Source organism: Rana temporaria, chromosome 13, assembly GCF_905171775.1.
Source record: "Rana temporaria chromosome 13, aRanTem1.1, whole genome shotgun sequence".
Lineage (NCBI taxonomy): Eukaryota > Metazoa > Chordata > Amphibia > Anura > Ranidae > Rana > Rana temporaria.
This window is the reverse complement of record NC_053501.1, coordinates 83,346,182-83,366,815: the sequence shown is the minus strand read 5'-3', so window position 1 is coordinate 83,366,815 and position 20,634 is coordinate 83,346,182. Positions and strand designations below refer to the sequence as shown.

Genomic DNA, 20,634 nt, shown 5'->3' with positions numbered 1-20,634 from the left:
ACTTGAACAAAGGGCATTTGGCACTAATGCCTTTTATGCAACAATTGCACAGTTGGTTTGCAGCAACAGATAAACTGGTCTTCAGCACTAATATCAATGCTGTAGTGACCATTTATGTACCGTCCGTAGGTATGTTGGCCCTGGGGTCATTAGATGACCTTGTCCCGGTGTCCTGTCGAGAAATGCCCCCTGTCAAAAAATGGCCGCCCGGAACTGCGCATGTGAAGTATGGAGCCGCCGAACATCGGAATTTACGATCAGCTGTAGATGGCGCCTGCGCACAATAGCTGACATTGTGCCACACGCTGCTGATGCTCGTACAAGTCTGCAAGGGGCGTGTGAGGGGCGGATGTCTACAGAAGGGGGCGGATTTTGTAATGATGGGCAGTGCTATTGCTTGTGCTAGCTAAATAGTCCCTGCAAACGTGTGTGGGAAGAATAGCAGAGATAGATTTGTTTAAGAGATGTGTTTGAGTTTCTTGAAAAATTCCACCCCCATCTTAACAGTACTGCCCTTCATTACAAAACACGCCCCCTTCTGTAGGCATCCGCCACTCATACACGCCCATCATCAAGAAATCCGCCCCTTGCAGACTTGCACAAGCATTGGCATCGCTGATCGAAAATTCCAATGTTCGGAGGCTTTTGGCGGCGCGGTACTGCGCAAGCGCTGCGCATGTGCAGTGCTGGGTGGGCATTATTATACGGGGGGCATTTCTCGTCAGAACATGGGCACTGATTGCAATCAGAAAGCTGTTCCTTCTGAGAAACTGATGGAGTCAATGAGAGGATAAACTCCACTCCAGCTGTATAATGGCACAGCGCCACCTACTGGATGGGGGAAAAGCTGCACATCTTTTATTGCTGTCCCAGAAGCATTCACAAAAACAAAGAGTTACTATATATTACACTGTGGTCATTTTTATTTTATTTAAAATTAAAAAAAAAAATTCTATCAGTTAGTGAAGAGATAAGAGTTATACGGGATATGTCTGTCATTATCTGTGACTTTTCACAACATTTATACATTCACTTTCATACAAGGCTTCTTAGAATTGATGTTTGTTGCTCAGACTAATCCCGGTGTATATATATGGATATGTAGGCTGCTTTTCCTGCATGCCTTTCTTGGCATCCCCCGTGTTTTGAATAAAAAATGGAGCTGTATCATTTAGACATTCCTCAGTATGCGTCAGAGGATCATATCCACGTTGAATGTGTGATAGTTGTGTCTCTCCCTCATGTTGTGAGGTAATAGAATAAACAGAAGCCCGTTTCCTGCCTCCTGGCCTGCGATTGGCTGGCTCGCCCTCCAGGAATGTCTGGACTGCTTTATATGGAACTGCTCAAAGCTACTCAGAAATCACTTGCAAAGAAGAAGCTCGTCCAGGAGGAGGAATAACATTCATCTACATACCAGAGACCTGGAGACGCACAGCGACCTTGGCACAGAAGAATGTAAGAGGAATGCCTGCCTCACTTCTCTTTACCTATTGTGCTACTGCATGAGAGCCTCTGCTTATGTCTGGAGTATAATTCGCTGGTTTATCGCTACTTCTAGCCTGTCATAGTTTTGCAGCTAGATGTATGGAGATCGTTTTCTTAGTGCATTTTCATCGTTGTTTTTTTTAACTTGCTTTGGTTTTGGTGTTTGAAGATAGTTTAGTTATACTTTATACGGTTGTGCTTTATTACTGTAAAAAGAAAATATTTCAGAAATGGGATTTGTCCGTGTGAGATTTGTAAATACAATCCTTTCTGTACTTTACTATGTATAGAACTACTACAGGTACCAGGAACATGTAGGGGTCTTTTCTAGATCTTATACTCAATATGTAACCTTTCTTTCTTTCTTTCTTTCTTCCCCCCCCCCCTCATTTTCTTTCTTTCTTTCTTTCTTTCTTTCTTTCTTTCTTTCTTCCTTTCTTTTTTTCTTTCTTTCTTTCTCTTTCTTTCTTTCTTTCTTTCTTTCTCTCTCATTCTCTTTCTTTCTTTCTTTTTCTTTCTTTCTTTCTTTCTTTCTTTCTTTCTTTCTTTCTTTCTTTCTTTCTTTCTTTCTTTCTTTCTTTCTTTCTTTCTCCCCCCCCCCCTCATTTTCTTTCTTTCTTTCTTTCTTTCTTTCTTTCTTTCTTTCTTTCTTTCTTTCTTTCTTTCTTTCTTTCTTTCTTTCTTTCTTTCTTCCCCCCCCCTCATTCTCTTTCTTTCTTTCTTTCTTTCTTTCTTTCTTTCTTTCTTTCTTTCTTTCTTTCTTTCTTTCTTTCTCCCCCCCTCATTCTCTTTCTTTCTTTCTTTCGTTCTTTCTTTCTTTCTTTCTTTCTTTCTTTCTTTCTTTCTTTTCCCCCCTCTTTCTTTCTTTCTTTCTTTCTTTCTTTCTTTCTTTCTTTCTTTTCCCCTCTCATTCACCTTCTTTCTTTATTTTCCCCCTCTCATTCACCTTCTTTCTTTATTTTCCCCCTCTCTTTCTTTCTTTCTTTCTTTCTTTCTTTCTTTCTTTCTTTCTTTCTTTCTTTCTTTCTTTCTTTCTTTCTTTTCCCCTCTCTTTCTATCTCCACCTTCCCCCCTATCTTTCTTTCCCCTATTCAATCTTTCTTCTCTCTCTCTCTCTCTCTCTCTCTCTCTCTCTCTCTCTCTCTCTCTCTCTCTCTCTCTCTCTCTCTCGGGTGCTGCATATATAACGCCCCTAATAAAGAAATAATACATAATTAAAGCTCTGTAATGAAATATTTAATGTTGGCAAATACAATAGACTGCTGTACAAGTTAGTGAGATGGTCAGTGTGATAGCAGTAAACTTAAGTAATGTGTTGATATTATGTGCTTGATATTACGTGCATATCATGTGCTTGATATTACCTTTATGAACATACACTTTTTTTTTTTTTTTTAGAACCCTTGATTGATTTTGCACAATGGTACTAACAAAGGGTATTTTCCTGTTATTAATGCTGGCAGTTCCTCACACAAAACAAGCATCAGGTATGAAATATATATATTTTTTATAACAACTGATTTAGTTATCGTCTTTATTGTTATTATTAATTTATGGCAGGACAATATAAAACATTTATAAATTCTATAAAAGCATGGCATTTATATTCTATTTCTGTTGTGTCTTTACAACCTTCTTCTGGTGTTAGATTACAATCACAGATGTAAAGCCCATATAGTTCATCTGTAGCTTTTTCAGTTGCTGTCTCACTGCAACCTACAGTATGTTATGGAAATGTTAGCTTCTATTGAATAGTGTTGATAGGAATTTTAGCTTGTTTTTCAGAGCCCCTAAAAAGTATTAGATATTTTGGTCTTTCTTTATTAGTTTTAAACAATCTTCTCTTTTTACTACCACAGAGAATAGAGCAGATGACAACAGCGTCTTTGATCTGTTTGAAATAACTGGAATCAGTCGCAAGCTGAGCTCTCGCAAATCTCAAGGAGTTTCTTTGGTAAAGGGTCCTGATCCATCAAGCCCAGCTTATAGAATAGAGAATCCCAATCTTATACCTCCAGTGCCGGAGGAAAAATTTCAAGATCTGCTTGACAGTGTTCGAGCTGAGCGGGGCTTTATTTTATTGGCTACTTTACGTCAAATAAAGAAGACTAGAGGAGCACTCTTGTCTATTGAAAGAAAAGATGGCACAGGACACGTTTTCAGCCTCACATCCAATGGTGAAGCTGGAACATTGGACTTGAGTATCAGCACAGAAGACAAGCAGCAGGTGGTGTCTGTTGAAGAAGCCAGGCTGGCTACAGGCCACTGGAAGAACATTACTCTTTTTGTGCAGGAAGATCGGGCTCAACTTTATGTAGGATGTGACAAGATGGAAAACGCTGAGCTTGATGTGCCCATCCATCATTTTCTCTCTGGAGACTTGGCAAGCACTGCTCAAATGAGAGTTGCAAAGGGAGGTGTGAAAGATAATTTCCAGGTAAGTTAAGGCCAAAAGCTACAAGTTGGGAGTCTATGTAGGACAAACACATGGATCAGTAACTTTAAGGCGAAAAAATTATTGTTATACAGTTCTTTGTATAATGGATGCTGCAAAGGATTATTGTCTTATTTTAGAAATCTTTCATACCTTATTTCTATTAGGACATGTTAGGATAAGATAAAAACTGACTCTTGGTTTTGTATTCACAGGGTGTCCTACAGAACCTGCGTTTTGTTTTTGGAACGAGTATGGATGTGATTCTTAGAAACAAAGGCTGCTCCAGCTGTAAGTATATGCATGTGTGTATAAGAGATATGGTTGAATGTTAATATGTGATCTTTGACCATTTTGATCAGTTTAGAATAGAGAGGATATGGATTTCTGAATAATGCTTAACCACAAATATCCATTTCCAAAAAAAAAAAAAAACAGCTGTCATTAGTAAAACATGGTTAGATCTGAATTTAAATAGATTGTTTACTTGTCTGTTTTTTGCTTAAAAAAAAAAAAAAAACACCAGTCAAAGGTGAATAGAATATATAATAACGGCAGGTAAGCATCTCTCATCTCAGGCTCAGGTTTAATGTTTTTATTGATATTATTTTAGGTTTACAAGTGGCAAAACAAATAGCTTTATGTATTTTTTAGGTATTTATATAACATTTCTTAAATGCTTGTGCCCTAATATGATTTCATCCACCCAATTGAATAGAAAAACAATACATACGTGTTTAGCAATGAACATCTAAATAAATAAATAAATAAATAAAGTACTTTCTCTAATCTGGAATGCAAAAATAAACAAATGGTGAACTTGTTACTATTGCAGCAAATTATGATTTGGAGAACTCAGTCAATGACTCTCGTCCAGCTATCCGAACCAATTACATTGGACATAAGACAAAGGATGTTGATGGTGTATGCGGCATTTCCTGTGATGAGCTAAAAAATATGTTTTATGAGATGAAAGGACTTAAAGCAGTGATCTCGAATCTCCAGACGAAAATTCAGAAAGTTGTGAGTAAAATATAAGTTGCTTTTGATGATAAGGCTATATGGAAGTGATAAAAGTTACATAATGTGGCCTTTTACTTGTTTTCTTCAGACAGAGGAAAATATGCTTATAGCTGAAGTGGTGAAGGTTAAGGTGACACCAGGTGGTGTGTGCATGCATAATGGAGTCAAATATAACAACATGGATGAGTGGACCGTGGACAGCTGTACTGAGTGTACATGTCAGGTACCAATTTGTTTCCAAATATCTCTCTTGCTCGTTCTCCCTTTCATTGGCCACTTTTAGCTGTTATTAGTGATAGACTTTGCAAACAAATGTAATAAACTGCTTGGCTAGATATAGTCAATATATTAAAGAGGTTTCCTCCAGTAAATGTATATGTACAGTATATATAGAAGTGAAGGTCCCCTCCTCCTAGAACACTTACCCGTGTCAAACCCCTACTTTGCCAACCATGTCACTTGGTGCTTTTGGCCTTCTTTCAGAATAGAAAGTCCACACATGAACAAAAAACACTTACATTTAATATTACAGGGTAAGATTCCTTTGGAGATGCTAAAACTTAGTTACTGATAATTATTGCAATTAACAGCCTAGAAGCAGTTTCTTTTCATGCCAGTTTCTACATTGTTGGATGCTGATGACTATATTTTCATTCCAGAATTCAGTGGTTATTTGTCGGAAAGTTTCTTGCCCACTAATACCCTGCACCAATGCCACAATTCCTGATGGAGAATGCTGCCCCAGGTGTTGGCGTAAGTATCTATTTGCTACTGTGAAAAAGCATGGTATTGTTCACAAAATTAAATTTGTCAGCTGAAACTTGTTACAGCACAATATACTAATCGTAATTTATTAAAAGCAGAAAGAGCTTGTTTTTAAAAATAAAAGTAGTTATGTAAAATTTAAAACAAAACTCATTCTAACAGTAAAGAACAGGCTTTTGATCCAGCAGCATTTTTTATGTTCTTAAAACTGGTGATTCATACATTTAACATACCAGCTTAAGCATTTTTTTTGGTAGGGGAGGTGTATCTACAGCCTTAGGCTCAACACCTCATTTTCAAAAAGCGTAATGACAAATATGCAGATATTAATCTTGTAAATGCTGAACAAGTTGATTCAGGACAGAGATAAAATAGCTCTTGTGAAAGTAAGACAGCTGCTAGTGCAGAACTCCAAGAGTTAGGACCTGCTTGGTCATGTGTACTTCATATTTCTGTTCTTTTGGCATGTATGGAACTTCTAGCCAACAGATTCTCAGCTTGTACAGATTATGATACTTCATGTAATTGCTTAAATAGCTTTTCGTTTATGATTTACGTGTGTTTTTTCTGTTTAAACATGCATTTCTGTATTTAATAGAATTGAACTGGTAAACTAACCATAATCTAGTGTCAAGCACGATGCATATGATACATTGTATTATTGTCACATAAGAATGAATTGGATACAGAATCCATTACCTTTTAGAGATAGAGTAATGAGTTACCTCTGACAGCATATCAAAAAGAGACATCACATTATCAAGACATATTGATCATTATAGATAACATCACCCATCATGCTTTTTTATTCTTTACAGCAAGTGACTCTCCTGAAGATGGTTGGTCTCCATGGTCAGATTGGACTCCTTGCTCTGTAACATGTGGCCATGGTGTCCAGCAAAGGGGCCGATCTTGTGATAGCCTTAATAACCGATGCGAGGGGTCCTCTGTCCAGACCAGATCTTGCACAATACAAGAATGTGATAAACGATGTAAGTATTTGTTATAGGCAGCAGTTAATTAATTAGTATATTAGGGGGAACTGATATATAAAAGCTAGAGTAAAAAAAAAGTAGAAGTGTCCCTATAGTTGCTCAGATTCTAATTGTAGCTTACTAGAAATATTTTACAATATGGGGAACAAAAGCATGTATTCTGATTTCTTCCCAAAATGTCCCCTACTATGCAAATCTGAGTCTCTTTTATGAAGCAGCATTTCAATGAACTTCTTATAGATATCAATATCCACCTAGAAGGCTTTTGATATTTAGAGTTCATATACATAGTACATAGTTGGAGAGGTTGAAAAAAGACACAAGTCCATCAAGTCCAACCTTTGTGTGTGATTTTATGTAAGTATTACATTCTATGTCCCTGTATGTTGTGGTCGTTCAGGTGCTTATCTAATAGTTTTTTGAAACTATCGATGCTCCCCGATGAAACCACTGCCTGTGGAAGGGAATTCCACATCCTTACCGCTCTTACAGTAAAGAAATCATGACAGGGTTTAATGGTACACACATTCAGAGTTCAGATAATTTTACTGTAATTAAAATAACTATGCAAAGTAATAATCCTTGTTTTTTCTTAAAATAGAAATACAGCGTGTATATTTATCTTTTTAGTTAAACAAGATGGTGGATGGAGTCACTGGTCGCCATGGTCCTCATGTTCTGTCACTTGTGGAAGTGGAATGATGACTAGAATCCGTCTTTGCAATTCACCTGTTCCACAGCTGAATGGCAAGCATTGTGTGGGTGAAGGAAGAGAGAATAAGCCATGTCAAAAAGATCCTTGTCCAAGTACGTACCATTTTTTAACATTGACTTTATTTACCCTGTGATCTTTGTAGGCAAATATGCACCATGATTCAAATACCACCCTGAAATTATTTGAGGGAAACAAAGAAATAAGTTGTGTCACGTTTCCAGAGTTTGAGAAATTAAATTCTTGCAAAGGTCACATTAGTGAAAAGTTTCTCTCTTGACAGATCTTTCTTTGTTTATACCATGAATAGTAATTGTGAACAGTATGGAGGAATCATTTATTCTGAATTATGATATTTTTGTTCTAGTTAATGGTCAGTGGGGACCGTGGTCACCCTGGGACATATGCAGTGTGACATGTGGAGGTGGTGTTCAGAAACGAGAGCGTCTCTGCAACAATCCCAAGCCCCAGTTTGGTGGTAAAACCTGCCTTGGAGATAATGCTGATAGCCGCATTTGCAATAAGCAGGACTGTCCCATTGGTAAGTCATTAACACACAAATAATTAGGCATTTTCTGTTTGCCCTTAACCATCAGGCAACTTTTTCTGTTGAATCATCCCAATTTAGATGGATGCTTATCAAATCCTTGTTTTGCTGGAGTTACATGCACAAGCTTTGATGATGGCTCTTGGCAGTGTGGTGCTTGCCCTATAGGGTATAGGGGAAATGGCATTGAATGTACAGATGTTGATGAGGTGAGTTGTAAAAGTTTAACATATTTGTATTAACCGTCCAACAATACTTTATGGGAAATTAAATCTTTAAATTGTGTATTTTTTTTTTTCCTTATAGTGCAAGGAGGTACCCGATGCCTGCTTTAACATTAATGGAGTGCACAGATGTAAGAATACAGAGCCTGGGTACAATTGTCTTCCCTGTCCTCCACGATACACTGGCACACAACCATTTGGCAAGAGTATTGTGGATGCCAAATCAAACAAGCAGGTAACTATTATTTCTAAGGCCCCATACACACGAGAGGATTTATCCGCAGATACGGTCCAGCGGACCGTTTCCACGGATAAATCCTCTCAAAGATATCCGCTGATTTCGATGGGATGGAGTGTACACACCATCGCATTGAAATCCGCGCGGAAATCCTCTGCCGATGACGTGTCGCGCCGTCGGCGCGATTATGACGCGGCGACGGGCGCGTCGCTGTCATATAAGGAATTCCACGCATGCGTCAAATCATTACGACGCGTGCGGGGAATCCCTTTGGACGAATGGATCCGGTAAGTCTGTACAGACGAGCGGATCCATCCGTTGGAATGGATTCCAGCAGATGGATATGTTGTGCAGCACAACAAATATTCGATCTGCTGGAATCCATCCCAGAGGAGATTTCTCCGCGGAAACAGATCCGCTGGCGTGTACACACCATAGGATCTATCCGCAGAAACCCATTTGCTGGGATTTATCTGCGGATGGATTCTATCGTGTGTACGGGGCCTAAGTGGTTTATTTCTTCATTGCACACAATCTAGCTAAGTGACTATATATATATATATATATATATATATATATATATATATATATATATAAAAATATAAGCTATTGCACAGTGTTTTCCTTTGGAATTACTTTAACTATATAAATATGATCTAGTTTATGGTATGTATGTGTATATATATATATATATATATATATATATATATATATATATATATATATATATATATATATATACATTACAAATTATAATATATAATTGGAAAATACACAACATGATAAAGTATATCACAAAATGACCATAAGTCCGTACTATATTATAATGCATATGTTTGGATATAAAATACCATTTAAAGTATAAAATAAAATGTAATTTACTTTTGTATGAAGCACAGAAATGTTTTAGCAGTCTCCAATGAAAAATCTTTTATTGACTTTTGATCTTTCTGTTACAACAGGTCTGCATCCCTCAGAACCCATGTCTTGATGGAACACACAATTGTAACAAGAATGCAAAATGCATATACCTTGGCCTTTACTCTGATCCCATGTTCCGTTGTGAATGCAAACCAGGTTATGCTGGAAATGGCATTATATGTGGTGAAGACACAGACTTGGATGGATGGCCTAATGAAAACCTTACATGTGTTGATAATGCTACTTATCATTGCAAAAAAGTAAGCTGGTTAGACTACTTGTATGTAGAAAACAGAAAGTAAACAGAGAGCCTCACAATGCTGTCAGTTAGTTATATACACATATTAAAATGCAAAATTCTCTTTTGTAGGATAACTGCCCCAATCTCCCCAACTCGGGCCAAGAAGACTATGATAAAGATGGAATTGGAGATGCCTGTGATAGCGATGATGATAATGATGGAATCCCAGATGACAGGGTAAGAAAACAAAGGCTATATTCATGTTTTTCAGAACTGCTAAGCTTTGGATTTCTCTTTTTCTTATTGAGTTAAACAAAACAGCAGGAATGTAAACACTGCTTCTCTTTTCAAGCAGAAAATATCATAAGGTTGTGAAATTTGCCCAGTAAATTGTGAAATCTTTTGGCTAGGTTAATACTATGAAGTGTTTTGCTAAGAGTGGACTTTGAAAGTGAAATTGACCCTGAGCTTCCTGAAAACAGCAGGGTAACAAAGTTTGCAACAGGCAGATGTTACCTTCGTAAAATCCAATTCGCACATTCTGGCATTTAAGTGACATTTTTCAACAAGACCTACTAAACTTCAGAGGTGTTGCTAAAAATATAACTTGTCATTAAACATGAAAACCTGTATGCCCTATGAAAACTAAGACATACTCAGACTGAACTAGATAGAGAGCTTTAGTTGGCTTAGTTACTTGAAAGTATTTTTTTTTATTTGTCTAGCAGGACTATTTTGTAGTTTGAGTTCAGTTATGCTTAAAAAGTGTCTTGGAGCATTGTTTGTTCAAAGAAAGAGACGTCATCTGAGATTATTTAGACATCTTATGTGGATACCACCCAGGGGCTTTGAGGCAGACCCAGAAAACAGCAGACAGATTGTGTTCCCCATTTGGCCAGAGGATACTTCTGATTCGCTGTGAATATAAAGACCCTGTTGCAAGAGAAACATTGTACTGGCTTGTTGTTCATCTTACTGCACTACAACAGAATAAAGTTTGAAATATGAGATACAGTAATTGTAACACATCACTTTCTTTTGCAGGACAATTGTGCATTTGTATACAACCCTGCGCAGTATGACTTAGACCGTGATGATGTGGGTGATCGCTGTGACAACTGCCCATACAACCATAATCCAGACCAGGCTGATACTGATGGCAATGGGGAAGGAGATGCCTGTTCTGTGGATATTGATGGAGATGGTTAGTTTTCTACAAATTCATTCATTTCGTCTGTAGTATTTTCAGTTTGCCAGTTTAAATAGTGTTGCAGTGAAGCATATATTTTTAAAGGAGCTAAGGCATTAAAGTGGTTGTAAACAGATAGGTGTTTTTTTTTTTTTGAACAGGCAAAGTAAAGGCATAATATGCTAGTATGCATCGCTGTCATTCATGGCACAGGTATCTGAAGGACCGGCACAAGTGGCCGTTCCTTCAGAGCGCATGCGCCAATTACTTTAACAGCTGCCTATAATGTAAATATCTCCTAAACAGTGCACGTTTAGGAAATATTTACAGTACCTATAGATAAGCCTTATTATAGGCTTACCTATAGTCACAAATTATGCCTTTGAGTTTACTTCCACTTTAACGATTTTGTACAAGACAAGTACAGATAATGCAGAGGATATCTGCATTGACATGCTTTCATTATCTATCCAGAGATACATCATCATCACCTTCATCTTGCACTTAATTCAGACTAACTGCCTTTTAGTTTAGCACTCAGTAAAATATGTAGGATATTTATGACTAGACAGCAAGTGTTAATCCTCTGTCTCAGGAACTAAATATACTATACAAATATATCACAGATTCAATATGGGAGTATAGAAACAATGTATTCAATCTATATTTTGAGCTTATGTGTTCAGTCTACTATGTTTTTCAGAATCATGCCTCCAGATCTTGCTGTTAGAATCCCTTTAAAATATTGTGCTTAATTTATTTTGTCTGTGTCATCTTACTACAGGTATTCTCAATGAAGCAGACAACTGCCCTTATGTATACAATGTAGACCAGAAGGATACAGATAAAGACGGCATTGGAGACCAGTGTGATAACTGTCCCTTGGAGCACAATCCAGATCAGGTAAAAACTGTGTTTTCATTTATCAAGAATTGTTCTTCATAAAATGCTTTCTTTTTCAAGTGCAGGTTAGAAAATGCTAGTTATAATCTGATGTATTTCTATATGCAGTCATTCCTTTCTGCACTTTTTAAATAAATAAACCTCTGTTTCACAATGTGAACCTCTGGTTTACACTTAATAGCACTTAAGGTCTTCCTGTACCATACATCTAACTATTAGCTGACTTTAGGCATCACTAGTATAGATCTCCCAGTCTGTACCACTCTGCTCATCATGGATTAGTTATGTTTGCAAAACCCCCCCCCCCCCCCGCTTTAATCTTACTTTATCGTTTGGTTATAAGCTGAACACGCATATAAATTCCAGTGCTTCACACAGACTGGATTTTCTGCTTTCAGTAGATCATTTCCCACCAAAATAATCTCTAAAACAACTTTATTGTTTGTACACCACCAGCTTTTGTAATTGCGCTCCCAAGACCGAGAGGATTTCTTGTACTAAGACATTGCTTGGCAGTGTACCACTTTATGGACTTACTAGGTACCAGCAAGAAAGCAGCACAAGTTTTCTTAATTCCCTTTTCCTCTATTTAATTACAACTAAAAAGCTTGGGTACCCAATTCTACTTCAAAACATAATCATAAGCTTAGTTGTACATATGTCAGTGACTATGTGTTCTTGTCTAATCAGATATTTATGGGAACATATGAGATTATTTCTGCTCCATGTCACTATCAAACAGTGGCCTTACATTTTCTTGTCATTGATTGTATTCCAGACTGACTCTGACTCCGATCTCATTGGTGATAAATGTGACAGCAATGAAGACATAGATGAGGATGGTCATCAGAATAACCTGGACAACTGTCCTTACATCCCCAATGCCAATCAGGCTGACCATGATAAGGATGGCAAGGGTGATGCTTGTGATCATGATGATGACAATGACGGTATTCCAGATGAAAAAGATAATTGCAGGCTGGTGCCTAATCCTGATCAGATTGATAGTAATGGTAAGATGAATGTTGAAGGATCTTATGAATTTCATGACCGTGCAACCAACGCATCTGCCAGAATTTTTTTCTTTATTTATTTTATTAAATTTATTTGAGTCATACAATAAGAAAATACATGAGACTAATCTTTCTTACCTTTGATATTTCCCCACTAGGTGATGGACGTGGTGATGTCTGCCAATTTGACTTTGATAATGACAACATTCCAGACGCTGAAGATGTTTGCCCTGAGAATTATGCAATTAGCACAACTGACTTTCGTAAATTCCAAATGGTGCCTCTGGATCCAAAAGGAACATCACAGATTGATCCTAACTGGGTGGTCAGGCACCAGGGAAAAGAGCTGGTACAGACTGTTAACTGTGACCCTGGCATTGCTGTTGGTAAGGACCAGTTAAATGGAAAGTATAACATATTAAATGATTACAGGTTTTGAGTTCTTACAGTAGTGTATAACTAAAGTAATTTTTGATGTGACTAGTAGTCACAGAAGGCACTGGAAAGCAGCAAGCAGAGCCTGTTCGCTGAGAAACAATGGCTGCCCCCATGTACATACATAGTTACAAATCATAACTAAGCAAGGTTTTAAAAATCTTAAAGGTAACTGTTGTACCCTGTATTTGTATTAAAAGGTATCTTGTTCTCACTGTATTTCTCCCTTTGTGTGAAATACCTGGTGATCCTGCCAGTCCCTCTGCTTTCATATTTCAAACTGACCACGCCAGGCATCAGAACACATCCATTCCAGCGTGTCCTCCAATGATTAGACTTCTGCTGCCCCTCTCCGACATCCATTCAGTGGGTATATCAGTGTGCTGCTGTTTCTCTGATCCCCACCTCTCCAAGCCCCTTATGCAGCTGAGAACAGAGATTATGTGATCCCTTATAAAAGTAAAAAAAAAAAAATATATATAGATTTTCAAAGTATTGGGGAAGCTGCACCCAGTGTTCAATCAGTGCTCTGCAATCTGGTTATCCCACTGACCGAATAAAAGAAAAAGTCTACAGGATTGCTGCACTTGAACAAAAAGTTCAAACATGAATTACATGAGTAACATGATGCAGAAATAGATTTCTGTTTCGGGCTCACAAGCTTATGTCCTTCATCAGATCAAACACACATCTAAAGTTCCAACTACACATATGACCGTTTAAATACCTTTACTTTACACACTTGGAATCAATTATGTTACATAGTAGGTGAGGTTGAAAAAATACGCAAGTTCATTAAGTCCAACCTATGTGTGTGATTATATGTCAGTATTACATTGTATATCCCTGTATGTTGCGGTCGTTCAGGTGCTTATCTAATAGCTTTTTCAAACTATTGATGCCCCCACTGAGACCACTGCCTGTGGAAGGGAATTTCACATCCTTGCCACTCTTGCAGTAAAGAACCCTCTACATAGTTTAAAGTTAAACCTCTTTTCTTCTAATATTAATAAGTGGCCACGTGTCTTGTTAAACTCCATTCCGCAAAAAAGTTTTATCCCTATTGTGGGGTCACCAGTACAATAGTACGGAAATCATATCTCCTCATTCTCCAGAGAGAATAAGTTCAGTGCTCGCAGCCTTTCCTCATAACCAATACCCTCCAGACCCTTTATTAGCTTTGTTGCCCTTCTTTGTACTTGCTCCATTTCTAGTACATCCTTTTGTGAGGACTGGTGCCCAGAACTGGACAGCATACTCCACGTGTGGCCGGACCAGAGGCTTGTAGAGTGGGAGAATTATCGATTTATCTCTGAAGTTAATCCCTTTTTTAATGCATGCCAATATTATGTTTGCTTTGTTAGCAACAGCTTGGCGTTGCATCTGCTAGAACCCCCAGGTCCTTTTCCATTCTAGATTCCCCCAGAGGTTCTCCCCCTAGTGTATAGATTGCATTCATATTTTTGCCACCCAAATGCATTATTTTACATTTTTCTACACTAAACCTTATTTTCCATGTAGTTGTTTAGATCTTCTTACAAGGTTTCCACATCCTGCGGAGAAGTTATTGCCCTGCTTAGCTTAGTATCACCCGCATATACAGATATTGGACTGTGTACCCCATCCTCCAGGTCGTTTATGAACAAATTAAATAGAATTTGTCCCAGCACAGAAACCTGTGGGACCCCATTACCCACCTCTGACTATTCAGAGTATTCCCCATTTATCACCACCCTCTGAACTCGCCCTTATAGCCAGTTTTCAATCCATGTACTCAACCTATGGTCCATGCCAACGGATCTTACTTTGTACAGTAAACTGTTTATTGGGAACTGTGTCAAATGCTTTTGCAAAATCCAGATACACTACATATACGGGCCTTTCGTTTATCTAGATGAAAACACACCTCCTTATAGCAGGTTAATAGATTGGTTTGGCAAGAATGATTCTTCATGAATCTATGCTGATTACTGCTAATGATACAGTTTTCATTACTAAAATCTTGTATATAATTCCTTATTATTCCCTTCCAAGAGCTTGCATACTATTGATGTTAGGCTAACTGGTCTGTAATTCCCAGGGATGTATTTTGGGCCCTTTCTAAATTTAAATTGCATTAATTGATCACATATTTGACTTCAAATGTGTAAAGTAAAGATATTTAAACAGTCATATGTGTAGCTGGAACTTTAGATGTGTTTGATCTGATGAAGGGAGTAAGCTTGTGAGCCAGAAACGGAAATCTATTTCCACATCATGTTACTCATGTAATTCATGTTTGAACTTTTTGTTTTTGTTCAATAAAGAAACTTCAAGTGCAGCAATAATGTGGACATATATATATATATATAATATATATATATATATATATATATATATATATATATAAAAAGTTTTCCCTTTCCCTTCTCTCTTAAACTCAATGGGCCAGATCACAAACAAATTACGCCGGGGGAATCTATTGATACGCCGCGTAATTTGAAAGTTCCCACGTCGTATCTTTGTTTTGTATCCACAAAACAAGATACGACGGAATGAGGGATTGATCCGACAGGCGTACGTCTTAGTACGCCGTTGGATCATAGGTGCATATTTACGCTGGCCGCTAGGTGGCGTTTCCGTCGAATTCCACGTTGAGTATGCAAATTAGCTAGATACAGCGATCCACGAACGTACGTCCGGCCAGCGCATTTTTTTACGTTGTTTGCGTTCGGCTTTTTCCGGCGTATAGTTACCCCTGCTATATGAGGCGTATCCTATGTTAAGTATGGCCGTCGTTCCCGCATCGAATTTTGAAAATGTTACGTCGTTTGCGTAAGTCGTTCGCGAATAGGGCTTTGCGTAGAATGACGACGTTTAATTTCGAGCATGCGCACTGGGATACCCCCACGGACGGCGCATGCGCAGTTGAACAAAAAACGTAATTTACGTTGGGTCAAGACGTATTTACATAAAACACGCCCCCATCACATCCATTTGAATTGCGTGCCCTTACGCCGCCAAAGATACACTACGCCACCATAACTTACGGCGCGCATTCTTTGAGGATACAAAAAAAAGTAAGTTACGGCGGCGTAGTGTATCAGAGATACGCTACGCCCGACGGAAATATGCGCCAGGGTACGTGGATCTGGCCCAATGAGTTGTTTTATACGTTAATAGTCCACATATACATTAAAGCAAAAATATGTCTATTTACATGTATAGCCGGAAAAAAATGTAACTTAAAACGGTTAATACTTTTTTTGACAATTTTTAAATGTATGTAATTTAGAAACAGAATAAAAGGCCACTTTTATTTTTTTTTAAGGTTTTGATGAGTTTAGTTCAGTGGATTTCAGTGGCACCTTCTTCATCAACACTGAGAGGGATGATGACTATGCTGGCTTTGTGTTTGGCTACCAATCTAGCAGCAGATTTTATGTGGTTATGTGGAAACAAATTACCCAGACCTACTGGGACACAACTCCCACTAAAGCTCAGGGATACTCTGGTCTCTCTATAAAAGTTGTAAACTCAACAACAGGACCTGGAGAACACTTACGAAATGCTTTGTGGCACACAGGCAACACAGCAGGACAGGTAGGTGGCTCTTTATCATTTACCAGAAACATTTAATTACATTTAGTTAGTACCAATATTTCCCAATATTTAATGCCTTTCATGGCAATTTGTATTTTATAGGTTCGTACCCTGTGGCATGACCCTCGTCATACAGGATGGAAAGATTTTACTGCTTACAGATGGCATTTAATCCACAGACCAAAGACTGGATTCATTCGGTAAGAAAGAAAGTGTTTTCCGTCATTGCCATATTTGGAAACTAGAAATAAAATAAATATTACGGTGTGCTGATGATTTAATGCTGTCTCTCTTTTTTAGTGTTGTAATGTATGAAGGGAAAAAAATCATGGCTGACTCAGGACCTATTTATGATAAGACATATGCTGGAGGAAGATTAGGACTGTTTGTATTCTCACAAGAGATGGTGTTCTTTTCGGATCTTAAATATGAGTGCAGAGGTGAGTAGCTCAAATGTTTATATGTATTATCATTGCACCATGATCAACTTGCATGGTAAAAACTGCAAGAAATCTATTAAATCACATTCTGATGTAATTTAATAGATTGTATGCAATTTTTTTATTTATTTTTTGTCCATGCAAGTTTAATATAGGACCCCAATCACTTATATATAGTTTTTACATAAAGAGGATATGTTTAGCCTACAGGCAAACTGTCAGGAAAAAGGCATCATCCATTGCTGACTTGTTTTTTTAAGGTGGAATGCCCAAATAGTGAAGCAGGGATGATTATAGCTCTGTGAATTTTTTTTCACAAACCAGTCATTATTAGCAGCCACAATCAGACCCTCTGATGATAGAAACATGGGAGCTGTGAACGCTGACCTGTTTTGGAAGTCACATACTTCAGAGCTATCATCCTGGTCTTGTCTTCACTACTTACAGAGGAGCTAGCTGGGAAAAAGGATAGCCACATAGCATGTATTTTTTAAAAAGGTGTTGGGAGTGGCAATTTTCTTAAAATTATTCTGACAGGCTCTTTTTGGAAGAAAGTAGTAAGGCACAACTATAAATCTCAAATACAGTTCACTTTTCCCTGGAATTCTGCAGATCAGTTTGCTTATTGGTAAAGGTGCTTAAAGGTTCTTAAAGGTAGCTGTCTAACAAAAGGACCATATCTTGTCCTATTTTATGATAAGCACAACTCATTCGCATTGAGATTATGATAGTGCTAGCCACACCCATGTTTGCATAGTTAAAAGAGTACACAGGGCAGGGGTATATTTAAAGGATGAGAGTCTTCTGATTACAATGAAAGTAATGACTGTATGAGATTGATTTAGTATATAGTATAATAATATTTTATTTTTCCTCTTTCCTTTAGACTCTTAAACCTGGATCATATGCATTCAGTGAATGTTAAGGAACCCTCATAGCACTTTTGAAAATGTTAGATGTGTACCATTTCTCAGATGCTTTCTTCCTTCCATTTTCTTATTTTCCAAAAAATAAATCCACTCCAAGGACTTGTAACTAAGGAAGCGACTTTAACCTTTTGAAAATGATTGACTAATTATGAAATATTTGGATTGATTGCAATTTTATTCTAGGCACAAATCTGCCATAAATCTGACATTCATAAACAAGTGCCTCATTGGAAATGATTTACAGAAAGGAAAAACAAAATAGACATGATCGCATGTGATACTGCCCTTAAAAATACAACAGGAAAAGCTTTGGATCTCTGAGTGCTATGTATTGAAAAAAAAAAAAAAAAAACTATTGCAAATAGTGCACATAAGTGTCTTTTACAGGAATGGTTACTTCATTACAAAAAAAAGAGAGATGTGTTATTGTAAAAACAGAAATATCTCTTATGGAGAGGCAACTTTCTGCTATTGAGAATGGAGTCACCAGAGTACAAATAGGTAGACTACAGATGTAGATATGACTGTCATAAAACGTATTGGCGTGTGAGTGTATTTTTAAAGTGGATGGTTGTTATTGATATTGCAGCGTGGATGCTAGTGTTGGACTGTAATTGTGTATGTACATATAGTATGTGTGTGTGTGCTTATATTTTAGTGTGCATCATATGAACTGTGTATTCAAGTTATGCACTTCTTCATTTGCAAAACAAAATGCAATTACTCTAACTTGGTACAGCACAGTTCGGGCATACACAGTATGTTACATGTGTGTAAATTGCTTAAGAAAGACAGGGAGATGGTGGAAAAAATCTATACAGGTAAACATTTAAAAATTACAATTTGTCTTCATATTGAAAAAATGAAAAACAAAGGTAGGTCAGATCTAGTTCTAGTTGTTTAGTTTTTAAATACAGTTCAGGCTGCACTATTAAAATGTTTCTTCAGGCAAGACTGCATGTTGATCTTGCTAAGGAACCGGAGGGAGAGCAAGGCAAGAGGGGTGGAGAGTTAGGTACAGCACACTCTCTGTACTAAATGTAAACCATATGTCTCCATATAGCCATATAACACCCTAATTACACTATGGCAGGTAGACAGTCTTTCTTTGCTTAAGTACAAAATAATTAAGAGTAAACCAGCAGATTTAAAACTTCAAGTACAATATTACCTCATTGTGTGACTGAGATTCAGAAAATGTTTTTGATTTTAAGAGCAGAAAATTGGAGAGATATTTAACAAGTATAGAAAAAATCTACTGTAGCGTTCTACAGTTCTGTATATAGTTACAGTGACTGAGTACCCCCAGGAAAGTATTTTAAACTTGTCTTTAATAAAGAGTTTTGTGATATTTTTTTCTATATTTTAGTAATTACAGTGCTTTTTTGTATAAATGATTTTTATTTGTATTGCTGATTAGTGTTATGGGTATTTTGTAGATATGCTATTTAAATAATTTATCAGGAACTGCTTCCTGTAGTGTCTTTGCTCCTATTTGTATAAACGATTTTGCACTTGAAAAGAGCTTTGCAATATCTGTCTCATTTTTGTAATATCAGTGTATACTTTTGTGATACTGAAAGAGAAAAAAATGCCTTTTGTATACATTTTGAATTTTAATGTGTTTTTGTAAATTATACAGAAAATGTTTTCATTAAATATATAATAAAACATAAAAGGTATATTGTCGTTTTCTTTAGGTAACATCTCAGTTGGTAGTGTTATTTCCTAGTCAGGTGACAGGTAGCAGGATACACTATGTAAAAATGTGATTTTTTTTTCACTATTTTCACTATTTCTTTTGGTGGTATTTTATCACCACTGGGGTTTTCATTTTTTGCTAAACCAAAAAAAAAACATTTTTTGAAAAAAACAAATACATTTTTTTTTTTTAGATTTTGTTATAATATTATCATTGTTATAACAGGCACTGATAGGCGGCACTGAGAGGTGGCACTAATAGGTAGCACTGATGATGGTGGCGCTAATAGGTAGCACTGATGATGAGGCACTGGTTGGCACTGATAGGTGGCACTGGGGGATACAGATTTGCAGCATGATCAGGACCGTTGTCCCTCTAACTGCAGCCATGGCTTCCTTTTCCTTCCCGCTGACAGTGTGAAAGAAAAAAAAATAACAATAACCGGAATTTGTTTATTTCCGTGATCAGCTGTCATTGGCTGACAGGTGATCATGTGGTAAAGGGACTGCTGTGATTAACCCTTTACCCAATCTATGATCAGCCGTGTCTCTCAGAGACAGAAAGGGGGCAAGCGCAAGAACGGGAGGACGTCTATGGAATCCCTCCCAGCAATTTAAGTCTGCGATGTAGCCGTCTTTCAGGTATAGTGCGGACGTCAAGTGGTTAAGCCCCTCATTCCGAAATTTCAGCAATCCACTATGGGAAGTTTCCTTCAGATGTAAAACTCCCTACCTCCCATAGGGAAGGGAGTTTTATAGAATTACTTATTAGACATGGGCGCCATCAATAAATTTGTTTTGTTCTGTTTCGTTTTAGCTATTAATTTGTATTTCGTAATTTGTGTTCGAAATTC

The 20,634-nt window shown here is 37.4% G+C and overlaps 1 protein-coding gene across 1 annotated transcript; it reads left to right on the top strand.

Annotated features, from left to right (window-relative positions):
• Positions 1-1,349: 1,349 nt before the first annotated feature.
• Positions 1,350-18,446, top strand: THBS1 (thrombospondin 1). The gene is made up of 22 exons (XM_040332672.1): positions 1,350-1,458; positions 2,887-2,975; positions 3,348-3,925; positions 4,138-4,213; positions 4,758-4,945; positions 5,034-5,168; positions 5,605-5,698; positions 6,529-6,702; positions 7,336-7,512; positions 7,785-7,958; positions 8,046-8,173; positions 8,271-8,423; positions 9,389-9,607; positions 9,718-9,825; positions 10,633-10,792; positions 11,562-11,680; positions 12,459-12,693; positions 12,852-13,079; positions 16,439-16,710; positions 16,813-16,910; positions 17,011-17,150; positions 18,037-18,446. Exons 2-22 carry the CDS (start codon positions 2,909-2,911, stop codon positions 18,042-18,044), a joined length of 3,531 nt encoding a protein of 1,176 aa, XP_040188606.1. The 5' UTR covers positions 1,350-1,458; positions 2,887-2,908; the 3' UTR covers positions 18,045-18,446.
• The last annotated feature ends 2,188 nt before the right edge of the window (positions 18,447-20,634 follow it).